The sequence below is a fragment of the Anarrhichthys ocellatus genome, unplaced genomic scaffold, assembly GCF_004355925.1.
Source record: "Anarrhichthys ocellatus isolate YVR2014 unplaced genomic scaffold, GSC_Weel_1.0 scaffold2, whole genome shotgun sequence".
Lineage (NCBI taxonomy): Eukaryota > Metazoa > Chordata > Actinopteri > Perciformes > Anarhichadidae > Anarrhichthys > Anarrhichthys ocellatus.
The window spans coordinates 17,887,982-17,903,077 of NW_022280032.1; the positions used below are offsets into that span (position 1 = coordinate 17,887,982).

The 15,096-nt window shown below is 40.7% G+C and overlaps 1 protein-coding gene across 1 annotated transcript; it reads right to left on the bottom strand.

The window, feature by feature from the left end:
• Positions 1 to 295: 295 nt before the first annotated feature.
• LOC116389669 (monocarboxylate transporter 2) lies at positions 296 to 15,096 on the bottom strand. Its single transcript, XM_031858555.1, has 5 exons — positions 7,339 to 15,096; positions 6,668 to 6,811; positions 5,905 to 6,578; positions 4,038 to 4,278; positions 296 to 1,336 (listed from the first exon to the last, which is right to left on the bottom strand). Exons 1-5 carry the CDS (start codon positions 7,589 to 7,591, stop codon positions 1,173 to 1,175), a joined length of 1,476 nt encoding a protein of 491 aa, XP_031714415.1. The 5' UTR covers positions 7,592 to 15,096; the 3' UTR covers positions 296 to 1,172.

Here is a 15,096-nt window from a genome sequence, read left to right on the forward strand (position 1 = left end):
TGCTTCATATATTGTTACTTACAGCAGCAAAATACTCTACATTCAGTTGAAGCACTGAAACGAAAACCGATACAATCTACTATGATTACGTTGTTTGGTCTACATCTGTAAATTCCACAAACCTCCCTGTGGTATAATATCTGGACAAATCTGCACTTTTCAGCTCAGTTCTATTGTTGAGAAGGTTGCAAATGCAATATCAGCAGCTTCTCACTGGAGGGAGCCACAGTCACATTTTCCCTCTGCAACCCAGCATCTATGTGACACTACTGCAATAATAGACAAACACGTTCAATAACAAAGTCAGACTTTAAGACAGTATCTGTAACACAGGCTTTTTGAATCAACTTCTGGACTTGTGATTTTGATCGAAATCAATTAAAAAAATCAGGAGACTCTATTGTCACATTCCTGACATAAACAGTTTCTGTTTGTTATGTTACTGCAGTTTAGTCCATTCCAGAGAGTGAGTTCATTACATTACATTACAGTCATGTAGCAGACGCTTTCATCCAAAGTGACTTACAATTCAGTATCTATCTATACACCGTAGGCACAGCTACGGGAGCAATTTGGGGTGAAGTGTCTTGCTCAAGGATACATTGGCATGTGGCTAGTGGAGTCGGGGATCAAACCACCGATCCTTTGATTGAAGGACGGCCCTGCTCTCCACTTAGCCACGGTCAACCCCGAGTTCAAGGTTCAATATGAACACTTTAGGGACTGTACAAAAATGATCGCGGTAGGGAGGAAGGCTGAAGCTAATTTAAAAAAAGCAAAACCCGGCATTAATACTATTTGCCCCTTGACTTAGAGAAAAACTGCAAAACTCTCTCACCAATATCTTAAAATGCTACAATGGGTAAAACTATTTTAACAATAAATAACAAAAAAAGGAAACGCATACAAGCACTTAATTTCCACATTGTGTACAACCATTACACACATTAAGATTTAGATGATAAATTGTCAAATTTATAGCAAACATATAACAATTTTGGTACAGTCCCTTGCATTTGTAGAAACACTTGAGGTGTGACTTCACTTGATTTAGCCTCTGACTGTGATCGTGGAGCTCCAGATCTCTTTAAAAACTCATCGTACATCAGCAACTGAAACAATTTTTCCTTCAGTCATGTCATGTCCTGTTCTTTTGCTTTAGCTCTGCCGCTTCATCCCATCTTGTCAGTATGCGTATCGATGTTTTTGGTGGTTGACCCTTGACCCCTGCGGTTCATCTGATGGAGGAGGAGCAGGAACAGAGCAGAGACGATGAGAGCCACTCCTGCCATTAAGAAACCCGTTCCGTAATCACTCATCTTGTCAATGAAGAATCCTAAAGTGAAGAATGCGTGTAAGTGATTTACAGCTTTGACACAGTCATATTTCTAATCATCGTATTTAAGTCTTAACATTCTTTGCTGACTGGAATGCACCCATGCGGGCCAAAGCACAGCAACATTAACAATTATGATTAACATTTTGGCTTCTTTTAATGACAGATATTTCTAAATGAGGCAGAAGACTGAGGCAGAGATGAGGCAGAGAAGATTGCGCGAATATTCATTTTATCCTAGGCAGCGCCTTCCTCCCATGAAGGGAACATAATTAGAACACTTTGATGAATCCTCAACATCCATCAACTCTCTGGTCTTCAAAGTACTCAAAGTACTGAAAAGTACAGTACATAAGTAAGAAATAGCCTGTGTCAGAGGGGCCGTGTTAAGTTATAAATAGGACACCACCTTCATTTTAATTAGCTTTTTACTTTATTTGAGGTCAGCTTCAGCGTTTAGCATTAACTTAAATTTAACATTTACGTGTGGTGGTGTTGCTTTAATCCAAATTACAGTAGAAGGCTTCAGGAACTTGTGAAGTGGAAGGGAAATGGAGAAAGGACTGAGCAGGGTAATGAAAAGCATTTCCTCCATACATCGACGGATTTAATTGATAATAAAAAATACTGAGCAAAAGGGAAAGTCCAAGTTTTCCTATAATCCTGCAGAGGAACATAGCAGCCTGTTGCTCTTTAATAATTCACATCACATGTATTCCCTGTTTTTGCTACACTGCACCTTCTTGAAAATCCACTGAACACCATCAAATGAATCCAAACGACAATAATGTGTGACTGTGTTTTTTCATATTAAAGAGGTTTCCGCAACTGATTCTCTACTGACTGTGCTGTATTTACTGCTATTGTTTAAAGTTGTGGGGTCATAACCTCAGTAATCGGGTTTGGTAGGACGGTGATGTGGGCGGGGCTACAGTATATGTTGGCTTGCAGAGAGAGGCAGGGGGGGCATTTCAATGTATTGCTGCCTAAGATTATTTTTTTATCTCTCACAATAAAATTGATTAATGAAGATAAGTGCAAACATATTGCGAAAGAGGCTGACACTTTTGAGAAGCTTTCCAGCCGCTGCTAAACCTATCTGTTTATTTTAACATGTATTCAAATGTATTTTGGAACAATGGTGGGATACAAAAAAATGATGGACACCTATGTGTACAGATAAGGGGAAGAGTCGCCATCATTGATTCATTTTTCTTACAAAATGTATCTAATCATAAAAGAAGAAACATACACACATACATAAAAACTAAGCAGACAATAAATAAGAGAGAGTTAAACACTGATTTATCCAAAATATCCTGTCAGCAATATGCCCATAATATTGAATTTGTCTGCTGGATGTTTTATGTATTGTCCCATAACTTAAAGCTGCAGTAGTTCTTTATTTTGTATCACTATAATGTAAACAAATAGAGTTATCACTTGGCTCTGCAGATCCCCCTCAGCTCTCATGAGTGTTTTCACATCTTTCAGCTCATTGTTTTGGTTTTATGACCCGCAACTTTTCTGTTTTATAGTTCACTTTCACCACTCTCATCAGTGTCGTTTTCTGCCACATCAGCCAACTGTTTCAGTGAGAAAGCTTTGATAAAGCTACTGTACACTATACCTGCTCAGCACCAAAACGCAGACACTAAAAGTTTGCAACTAGCTGATGTACATAGTGGAGCATTTTGCAGCGAAAGAACCATATATTTCCCTCAGGGGTTGGTGAAAACCAAAAAAGAAATAAAACCACACTGAATATTGGACTTGCGTTTATTTGGTGGCCGGAGACACAACTCAAAATGAATGCAATGTTGCTTTGTGTCTAACTGTTTGTGCTAACTGTTTGCTAGCAAGTTCACCATATCAACTTAAAAATATATGAGTGTTTTGTTTACAGCTTTTCCCAAAGTGGCCAATGCATCAGTTATCGCTTTGGTCACAGGTTGCAGTTTTCTCTACACCTTTGTTATGCCATTTCTCTTTTACAGTTGTATCGTGTTCTGTAGGAGACAGCGTATGAATCTGGACAACTGTAAAAGAGAAATGGCATAACAAAGGTGTAGAGAAAACGTATGAATCTGGACAACTGTCACAAGCAACTCAATGTAAAGTCAGTGGGAAAGAAACTCTATTCGAGGGACAAAAAAAAAATCGTTGACAAGCAATCGGCCATGAAATTAACACAACCATAGAGTATCATGACATTACAATTTTTGCACAGTTGCTCTCTGAATAAAAGCCCAGGTCCTTTGGGAGTGGATGACAAAATTCCTGATTAATTGAAGGGTGGTGCTGCATGCCATGAAGGTCTAAAAATCTCATTTTGGTAGAATAGGCTTACTGGGCTGTGGTTACAATGCAGAACGGTGTATAAGCACATCCATTGTTTCAGATTTAATGCGTTGGAAGAACAGGCTCGGGAAAATGACAGACACCGTGACCTTGTATTAATGATTTGAGCTTTTTCCTACGCTAACAGAAATGTTAAGCTACAGTCAATGAAGTTACAATTCTTCTCTATTCTACCCTTTGCAGCTTCTTGTTTATTTCTAGCGGACAGCAAGTTATCATGATGGAACAGATCACAGGGAATTTTACAGCAACAACTCAAAGCTGAAATCCATTTCTTTGATATGCACAGTGGGCGCTCCATGTACTTGCAATTAACTATCAAAGCATCCTTCTCACTCACCAGCAATGGGCGGTCCAAGCAGGCCTCCGCTACCACGTATGAGCATGAAGAAACCCAGCGCACTTCCGAGCCTGTTGACGCCCACAACCTCAGCCAGCACGGTGATGTGGATGGCTACCGTGGCACCATACACCAGGCCAAAAGCTGCGCTGAAAACAGCTAGCTCTGAGAACGAGGAGGCCAGCGGGCAGAGGAGTAACACGGTTCCCAGCAGAATCACTGTAGCTGTCAGCTGCTGCACCTGGTAGAGACACAGGAGACAGACATGTGCATCAGCTGTTGCACTTACAGTGGCCTCCACATCCAGACCATTGCTTATTTACAGGAATAGATCAATATTTTGGGAAATATGCTTATTCTCTTTCTTGCTGAGAGTTAGATGAGAAGAGTTATACCACTGTCATGTCGTTACGCTAACTATGATGCTACAACCAGCAACTGGTTCGCTTAGCTTAGCATAAGGACTTGAGGCTCCAATGGTAAAAAATCTTGCCCCCGAATATGTGCTGCACAATTTCTTGTCTTTAGGAAGTTACTAAAAGTTGAATTGCCATTATTATACTTTTGTACAGATTAAACAAACAATATTTAACATGTTAGTAAATGAGCTGGAGGGTGGATTTTTAAAAATATATTTTACCTTTGTTCAGAGCCAGGCTAGCCCTTTCATACTGCTTCCAGTCTTTATGCTAAGCTAAGCTAATTGGCATGAGGGTAGATTCATATGCATGTGAAGCTGGTGAAACATGTCTCAGTCTCTCAGACCATCAGTCCCCCCAAGGCTGCGTTCTTTCCCCTCTCCTCTTCTCCCTGTACACCAACAGCTGCACCTCCAGTCACCAGTCCGTCAAGCTCCTGAAGTTCGCGGATGACACCACCCTCATTGGACTCATCTCTGGTGGCAATGAGTCCGCCTACAGGTGGGAGATGGAACCATCTGGTGACCTGGTGCATTCTGAACAACCTAGAGCTCAACGCTCTAAAGACAGTGGAGATGTTTGTGGATTTCCACAAGAACGCAGCCCTACCTGCCCCTATCACCCTGTGTGACTCCCCCATCAACGCTGTGGAGTCCTTCCACGTCCTGGGCTCCACCATAACCCAGGACCTCAAGTGGGACCATAACATTAGCTCCATCACCAAGAAGGCTCAGCAGAGGATGTACTTCCTGAGGCAGCTGATGAAGATCAACCTGCCAAAGACAATGATGGTGCACTTGTACACTGCCATCATTGAGTCCATCCTCTGCTCCTCCATCATCGTCTCAGCGTATCATTCGTTCTGCTGAAAGAGTGATTGGCTGCAATCTGCCGTTCCTCCAAGACTTGTTCGCTTCCAGGACCCTGAAGCGGGCAAGAAAGATTGTAGCCGACCCCTCTTACCTGGACACAAACAGTTTGAGTCCTTTCCCTCTGGCAGGAGGCTGCGGTCCATCAGGACCAAGACCTCACAAGAACAGTTTCTTCCCATCTGCAGTTGGGTTCATCAACAAAGTCCGAGACCTCCACTGACTCTGACACCCCCAGGACAATTTCCTACCGTTACACACCCTTGCACATCCTTTCTATATTAAAATACACTTGCCACTTTTATATTATACTTGTTTTAACGTACTGTTATTTGTTTGTTTGTTAACTCTATTTTATTGTGAATTTTAATAATTTTATATTGTTAAATTATGTCTTGATTCTTGCACTGAGTTTATTGTTTATTGTTATGCACCAGTCACCAAGTCAAATTCTTTGTATGTGTAACTTGGCAATAAAGGGTTCTGATTCTGATATTCACTGTATGGACAGGATTGTAGTATCTTTTCAGATATGTGATTTTCAAAATGTTGTCGCTTTGGTTAACTAACTGAATGTACCATATCCACCAGTCTGAGGTTTGCCACCCAGCCAAAAAACACCCTTCCAAACAGGTCCAACGCTGCAGAGATGGACATGAGTGCAGCCGCCTGGTACTCCTCAATCCCCTTACTACGAGCATATGGAATCAGGAACAGAGCTGGGGCAAAGAAACCCAGTGCAGCAAACACCCCAAACATGGAGTAGACCATGAATCGAGCATTGGTGATGAGGGTATAATCTACATATTTAAGGATTTTGGTCCTCAGTTCATCCTTCTTGGTCCTGATGTCTGAGACTTTCTTGGTTGAATTAAAACCCTGATCAGACCCCTCAGATACGCTCAGCTCTGCATCTTGGCAGCTTGGTTTGCCTTGCTCTGAGTAGTCCATTGGTAGCAATTCCAGGGACAAGCCTTCCTCCTCTGCTTTGACCTCACAAGTCACGTCTCTGGTGACTTTTAGTGGCCTCAACAGCATCCCGCACACACAGAGGTTAAGTTGCAGACCCCCCAGGATTAGCAAAGCACCCCTCCAGGAGTAGCTGTCAATCAACAGCTGAAATAGAGGTGTGAGGACAAAGGTAAGGATGCACTCTCCAGCGCTGGCCACGGCGTTTGCCATCGGACGCCTCGTCTCAAAGTACAAGCCCAGCATGGTCACTGTGGGGGTCCATGTCATTGCATAGCCAAAACCTGCAGCAAAGGATACCAGTGAATATCATGTTTTGTGTGTATGGTTTTGAGTTTTTGTTGTACGTGTGTGTTTGCTTCAAACCACTCACCATTAAGGAACCCCACTGTTAGGTAGAGTTCAATCAGGTTACGAGCAAAAGCCCCAAACACGACTCCTACGCTGCATATCAGTCCTCCCATTATCACTACAGAGCGATGGCTGTAGCGAGCACTCAGAGCAGATGCTACAGGAGCTGCAGAGGGACACGCAGAACATATATATATATATATATAATAGTATTAAGGACATTTACAGTTATTTTATTTGGGGCAACACAATTGCAGTACACTGAATGTGTATGTACTTCATAGCAGGTAAGAAGTCCTATTTATTTTCAAGTTGCATAAAAGAAGATGTTCTCTTATCTAATTCAGTTTGATTCATATTCTCAGTGAAAATAGACATTGAATTAAACAACAGATAATAATTTAGAGTTTTAACACTATTGTCTCTTGCTGCTTGAGTGAGCCTACATTTGCAGCAGATACTAATTTAATTTACCCACACACTCATTTTGTTCAGAGACATCTAAAAGATTTGACATCAAGGTCAAAAAGAGTGGAGGGATTTTAAAAGACATGAATATGAAGTCTTGATAATATTGTTGAAATTGAGGGGTATAAAACATGTATTGATGCCCTATAGTGTAAAGTATTTTTTTTTCAATACAATTTATAATATTTTATAAATAGGCATATGTACTTATATTCTGGTAATTACCCACAAAGTGAATGGTAGCCACGGCAATGGAGGTAATCCAAGCTGTTCCTGTTGCTGTGGTTTCAAAGTATTGGTGTATCTCGACGTAGAATACACCAAATGATTTAATGACTCCAAAGGTCAGGCCAAATACCAGGAAGCAGGAGAGCAGAATGAACCAGGCGTAGCCACCATCGGGGGCTGCTGCTGGTGCCACAGCTACCCTCCCATTCGCTGGGGAGTGCATGTTCATCTGTGCTGGTTTCTGCCACATTCATTTATCTAGCAAAAAATACATTGGTGTCATTTTTCATATTTTGTACACAGGGGTGGAAGTAACAAATGACATTACTGTCATTACTGTAACAGAGTTGTTTTCATAAAAAACTAATTTTAAGTTGTAAGTATTTTTTTCATTTCAAGTATTGTATGTTGCTACTTTTCAAGTCGCGTCGGTTACAGAGTCAAAATAAAAAGTTGCATGAAAAAGTGCTGATGAACAACAAAGGAATAAAAGAAAGGATCCAAAGCCACAAACGCACCAGAAGCTGCAGCAGAGAAGAAGCTGCAAGAGTGTTGCAGGAGGGCATGAGCTCCACAGAGCTCCATGTGAGGGCCCGACCAGGTGCTGAATGCTAAAACGCTCATTGTGGATCCTCCAGCAGCAACCTCTTCATTCATTGGCAAACTTTTACCATCAGGGAGGTGTGTGACACTTTTATGCTGTTTTTGACAACTGTGACAGACAGGCATTCAGCTTCAGCTTTTTAAAAAAAAAATATATTTTTTTAATTCAATGCTTTGAGCATGAACAAGCAGAGAAGTTGAACCTCAAGCAGATTCTGGAGGACACTGCACTGCTCTAGACTCGCAGAATGCCGTTGAGACAGGTGAGTACAACAATATATACGATGAACAACCCTGTTTGTGTGTATGTGTGTGTGCTACATTGTTTGCAAAAACTGTGTAGGTTCCCTCTTTTGTGTTTGTGGGCTGTTGCTGTTGCAGACATTGTCTTTACGTCTCTGAATTGGTTGCCTTTGTGATGTTTTATTCTGCTGTTAAAGTGTCTCTATTCCGGTTGATTCTTGTACTGACCAACTGAGTACATTTGTACACGTAATATTACTTTAATTGGGTAAATGCTATTTCATCCGTGTTTGTACAGCAATCACCACATTTTGCAAACGAATAAATACATTTCTAACGATTTTAGATGTCGTCTGCTATTCGGGCATCTGGCATGTGCAAGACATGGCGAGGATTTTTTATCTTACATTGTAACGGGTTTCAATGACAAACATTTTGATCATTTTAAAGTGGAAAAAGCATCTCAACTCACTGAAGACAGTAGCCTATTTGGAAACAAGTAAAAATAATCAGTCCATCTATTATTTGTACAGAGGTTTTCTATTACAACTGTTGTCTTGCGTTTTTCCCCTCACGTGACAAAAGTTGATCTAAGTCTACAGTAACATGTATTTCCAGGTTCACAGTTCAGTCACAATTGGAACTCATCCAAGCAGGCCAATAAACATAACACTGCATAGAGCTGCTGTTTGTTTCTGTTTTATGATGCTGGTGACGCCACTTCATTCATAAGAAATACATTCATTGTGAGGTATTTAACAATACATTTATCATTAAACATATTATTATTAAGCTCCCCCTAAAGCAGACTGCACATATGGGACCACAGTACCAAAACACAGAGGCTTGGGTTCATTTTTCTGCTACTGTGTCTTTTTTGATGCACACCATGTATGATCGTCTGGACTGTAAGCTTATTCAGATATCAGAATTTCCGAACATTTTCAGAAATTGGATATAACGCTTTACTGTTATAGATTGTCTTTATTTAAGCACAATAGATCATTGAACAGCCTGACGGACATTTACACAATAGTGTTCTATCAAGAGAAGGAAATAAAAAGTAAAAATGTGACATTGTAAACTGTTTGCCATTTCTAAGGATAGCAGTCAGTCCTAGCAGACATACCATGCATGATAGGATTTAGCATTTTTTTTTTTTTACATAACACACATAATAACAATAATGGAGCCTCGTAGTCTGCATAAGAACCAGTTTACAGAGGATTTTCAAGCATTTTAATTATAGAGATTACGCGCCTCATGTGTGCATGGATAGAAAGGTCTGGACTCAAATCTGGAACATGACCCCAAAAGCTCACAATACAAGCCAAGGTGAATCAAAACAAAAGATGCAATACATTCACACTTTTCACATGTGTTATTATATGTAAAGTAACATTCCTACCATCCCTCATGGTCAAAGTGAAGCCATCATGCTGCAAACCAACTCTCCAGGCTTAGTGCTGTTATATAACCTGACAGGTGCAAGGGTCAACAATGGAAAATACATGTGTCAGCGTAACCAAGAAAAAGGATTAAAACAAAGGCAAGTTGAGTGAAGCATTGATGGTGCCTTGTTATGAAAAATCCAAGGCTGAAGTTATGCGTAACACATGTGCACTTGAGCGGCTAACCTGGAAAGACGTTTGTAACCCATTATCTCCGTTCCTCAGTGTGTTGAGACTCTGAAAAAACAACACGTGCAGGGCAAAGTTCCATTAACATGTGAGTCAAGAGCAAGAGAGAAAGAATAGATATGACCTGAAGTGTATTCAAATATTGTATGGTTTTGTAATAGAGAATACAATATTGTATTGTATTCTCTATAACGTTAAATATTTACGACTAAATAAGGAACAATCAAAGATTACGTTTGGAATTTTCCAAATAATTCCTATCATTGTGCAGCAGTGCAACATGCGGGCCATGTGGATTTAAAATTGGGAACCATACACCGATCATGTCCACCATGAAGTCCTACTGTGTCAGACAATATTAATTGGCACATGATAAACACTGTAATGCAGGGATCAATCTACAGGCTCAGACAACCGAGTTAATGTTCTGCATGCATGGGGCAAGTCAACACAGTGGGGCGCCCAGCAAGTCCTTTCATATGTGATAAGCTTCCCCATGTTCACATCCCTCCTGCTGTCTCACAGACGGTTTGCATGAATCCTCTGAAGATCAGAATGTGTCACAAACCAAAACAAAACCAACAAGGTGCTCAGAGTCCTAAGAGCAAAATGTTTTGACAACACATGAAACCCAGACATGAGTCTGTAATGGTCACGAAATTACAATTACAGTTTCTGTTCTGAGATATTGAGCATCAAAGATTTGGCCATCTAACAAAACAACAATGTAGCCTACATTATGATCTATCTATCTATCTATCTATCTATCTATCTATCTATCTATCTATATAGCTCACAAAATATTAATTCAGGAAGGAAATGTTGTCAACCACTTTTCAAATGGTTGTAAGTAGGCATGCTTGGATTTGAGATGGCTTCATTATCCCACAAACAGCTCAGACAAATGCTTCATAAATTACCATTAACTGCCTCTCAGTGGTCCAACCTGCCAATAAACGTTAGCCAACTATTAATTCAGCCTATGAACTGCCTCTTTTATGAGCTTTACAGTTCACTAAAGAGGCACAGTACGAAGGCTTTTGATGTGTCAGATCGTTATTGCAGTAACGATGTGACACACCCAAAGTCAAAGCCCCATGGGGATAAGCATCTTTAAAGTGAACAGTTGTTCAGGCCAAGTTATTTGGGCTCCTGAGTCAGCAGACAACGGCAATGAAGTTTTTTAGTCTTGCTTTAATAAGGCAACACATTATTACTATTCATGGCCTATTGATCACGTTAGGAACTGCCAGCACAACACTAAACCACTTAACTTACGATATGGGGCGACTCATCTGCTGAAGATCACTGTGTCGCAGCTATGCTCGGGTACTAGAGCTTGGACAGACAGAAGGGGGCGGAACAAAATAATCAATCCTCTGCATCTGCATCTGCCCAACACCCAGACAATACTTTAGAAGATCTGTTACATAATATCATCAATTGTCCCTGGCTTTTTCACAGGATCTTCTGTAATTTTACTTTCATAGACCAAGCTTGCTTTTGGTGCACCGATCATTGAATTATACTTTCCCAACGGGTGTTCTACAAACACTCAAAGATTTATAGGCATGGGTGATAAATTATAAATCTATGGTGGGGATGACTGAGAAGGCGAGAGCAGTGGTATAGATGAAGAGGAACACCCTCTGAATAATGAATATGTGCTGGAGAGGCCTGAAATGCAGGGCACAGAGGGACGGACTCCTCTGATGTCTTTTCTGTTCTTCACTAGTTTCACTGCATCTCGCTTCATGTCTGAATTAATGCTGCAGCAAGGACTTGTTTGTCTGTGCAGGCTTTCCCTAAATGTCAGCAAACAAGTCCTGAAGAAATAACCTCTCACAGTCTGTCTTTCATACACAGTCTCAGCTCCTTATGGATGCAAGTGCTGTCCATGATAACCCTGCAGCATGTGAAGAAAAGACCACATGGCGCTAATCTTACTCCAGATCATTAATTCTTTATCTGGGTTCATGTTGCACAACCACATGGGCTGTATTGCCTTCATTTATTGAGGGTTTTTCAATGATTTACTCAATTTCATTTGAAAAAAAGGCAAAAACAGCTATTTCTGAGAATTTCAGCATACCGATTTCTGAGCTAACATTGTTGACTTAACCTTTCCTGTTGTTTATTCCACGTTTTTGAAATTTTGAAACCTTTTTCTGCAAGTTAGTGATGCAAGAACGCAGAAATACAGTTTACTCCACGTTTTTGAAGGGAAACTATTTTCCAGCTTCTTCCCTGCAAGCTTTGTCTGAGTAAACTGCTTCTTTCCCAACCACGATAACAGCACTGGTGTGGCTCTATAGGGATGGTAGTGTCCGTTGTTTTGCTCAACACTGAAAGATCTCAACAACTATTGGATGGATAGCCATAAAATTGTGAACCGACATGGGATGTTTTTATTGATGTGCTGTCTTTCTATCTAGCGCCATCAGGTAAGTTTTCACTCATCCAATGGCATCCATGGCCTTCAAAAGGAGAATCCTAATGACTTTGGTGATCATCTGACACGATAGCGCCACCATGAGGGTCACATGTGTGGTGTTAAGTGAGATGTCTCAACAACTATTGGATGGATTGTCATGACGTTCGATACAGGCATTTGTAATCCCATGAGTTGTAGTTACTTTGGTGACGCCTTACTTTACCTCTTTACCATCATAAGGTCTAAAGTTTAATGAGTTTGTCATTCATGACATCGGCCTTAGCTATAGCTTTTTCTTAACGCTAAGTAGCCAATGTTAGTATGCCAACACAAAATTCCGATGGTTAACACGGTAAACAATATATGTAATGAACATTACCATTTTAGCATTGCCATTGTGAGCATATTACCATAGTATATGGTATTGACTGTATGTTTTTAGTTATAGTTAAAGAAAATCAAAGTGCGACCCATTTGAAGAAACACAAGACAGAACTTCTCTGATTATTGATGCAACATGAATGTGTCCAACAGCCACTGACACATGCGCCCCAGTAATTGCTGTAAAAGCTAACAAGCCACTCAGTGTGTGAGTGTGTGTGTAATGCAATCAGACATGGGATTGTGTGAAGAGCCAAGGTCATTGTAAAAGACAATGCAGTGGTACTCATACAAGGAGAGGGTCCGCAGTCATCGACTGTCGGCTTAGTGGTGGAGCCAAAAGTTTATTACTAGCCTACTCATCTCTGTGTATTTGTCTGCAATAAAAGTATTATCGCTGATCCTGCAGGAGTCATGCCACACACACACACACACACACACACACACACATATAAACACGCCTCATCAAGAATTTGACTCAGTTAGTTTGGCGCTTTTGTTTTTCTCATCAGGTTGCAAATGGGTATACAGTGATTCTGTCCTTATAGCTATCCAGAAACAGTGAGAAATTTGTTTCCGAAGCCATAATACATCTATTTATATAAGATGACAGATTGATTGGCCTTTGATGATTTAATTAGAAGAACTGTGAAGTTGTAAACGTTCCACAACTGGTTACTGGGCTGAGGAAAGTTTAAAGATGTCTTTGTGAGCTCATTTTTAGGCTGGTCAGGTTCTGTAAAACTGGCCCATGGCACCTTCCCCACTCTGTCTTTTCCAAAAAACGGCTTAGTCAATAATCATTTAAGATTCAACCCTGCTTGAAAACCAAGGCATGTACGCCCCCCCCCCCCCACCACAGTGCCGCTGCAGCACACACGCCACATCTGCAACACTTTAGCTTGCAGATATCCTTTCATCTATCTCCACGCTTTCCTCAGCCCCAAAGAATGTTTGCCGGTCGGCTTTGTTTTTAGCTGAGTGTGAATTATTCTGGCGAATGAATAGGAGAACGGAGCAGAGGCCTGTGGAGCGGGCTTCCTCTGGAGGGCGACTGGCAGTCTTGTCAGAAATTCTGCAGACACACGCAAACTCAGCCAATACTCGCTGCAAGCCCGAGGGGAATTAGATTTGACCGTTTTGACGTTGATAACCATTAATTCCATGGATCAGGTCAGAGGAACAGGTGACCTCTCTCCTCTTTCCCCAAGCTACATTTGTAAGAATGAGACTGACAAAATGCATGAAAATGTGACACCAGTTTGCCCTATGATGATCATGTTTTTCCTGCTTAACCTTCTTATCCAAGGGGAAATAATGTTGGAGTGAGGAGGAATTTGAACGACTTGGGAAAAGCTTATATTTCTCCATCACATCATCCATCTATTTTTCTGCTTCTTAAACCATATTTTACCTACTTTCTATCAATGTCATCTTCGGAGTACTCATTTAGCTCTGCTCTTAATTCAGCTTGAAGCATTTACAGTGACTTCTCCATCTTACAGTAACAGTTATAATCGGTTTTTAAATTAGTTTCTCTTTGCATGAACTGTCTTTTGCAGCACTGCGTTCCGCCCTCCACCTCTGCTTCAGTGACTCCCTGTGGCACACACCCAGGAAGCACAGGTGTTTGTGGGCTTTGCACAGATGGCAGTGTTGCTGATGCAGAGCAAGGCAGCCAACTAGCTGATTGCACGCGGGTCATCCACAGGCCATTTGAAACCTTTTTAAACACCGGATAAAAACAAAAATTTTAATCAATAGCATTTCTACGAATGTGTTGACTGTTGTACAAATCTTTGCTGGTGAGAATGACAAACCAACACCCCTTAAAAGTGTGAGGTATGTCTCTCAGAAAATAATCATACCCGTAACAAAACAAATGCCATGGAATTTGCTGTATACTAAATGTGCATTGAAGCATTTATAGGAATATGAGACCTTTAAATGTTAAGTGAGAAGGTCGAGTAAAGCATGGAGCTGGAGCAAGGGGGTAATTAGCTTAGCTTAGCATACAGACTGGAAGCAAGTGATGCAAACAGCTGAACCCAGACACTGTTCTCTAAAACCATGAATTGTCCTTTTTACATTTTTCTCTTTTTACAGATTAAGCAAATAAGATACAACATATCCAGTAGTACACATTAAATATGAAGAGCCAGCAGGTGGTCATCTTAGCTTAGCATAAAGATGGGAAACAGGGAGAAACAGCTAGCTTTGGTCTGTTCTAATGTAGAAACAGACCACTTACCAGCAACAAGCTTACTAATTGACATATTATATCTTGTTTGTTTATCCAAAGGCCTAAACATGTCAAAATATTCCTTCACATTTTTGATCTCCACTCATCTAAATCCGCAATAATTAAAGGAATCTACATACGGTCAGGGCCATAAGTATTTGGACTGTGACACAATTCTTTCTAATTTTGCCTCTTTACACAACCCCAATGGA

What these genes read in the sequence shown, in the direction of transcription:
- LOC116389669 (XM_031858555.1), bottom strand. Translation starts at nt 7,591, where the DNA reads ATGTGGCAGAAACCAGCACAGATGAACATGCACTCCCCAGCGAATGGG. An exon ending in AACAGTGGGGTTCCTTAATG is followed by an intron (nt 6,579 to 6,667) that starts GTGAGTGGTTTG and finishes CCTTTGCTGCAG; the next exon opens with GTTTTGGCTATGCAATGACA. An exon ending in ACCTCAGACTGGTGGATATG is followed by an intron (nt 4,279 to 5,904) that starts GTACATTCAGTT and finishes TGTCTCTACCAG; the next exon opens with GTGCAGCAGCTGACAGCTAC.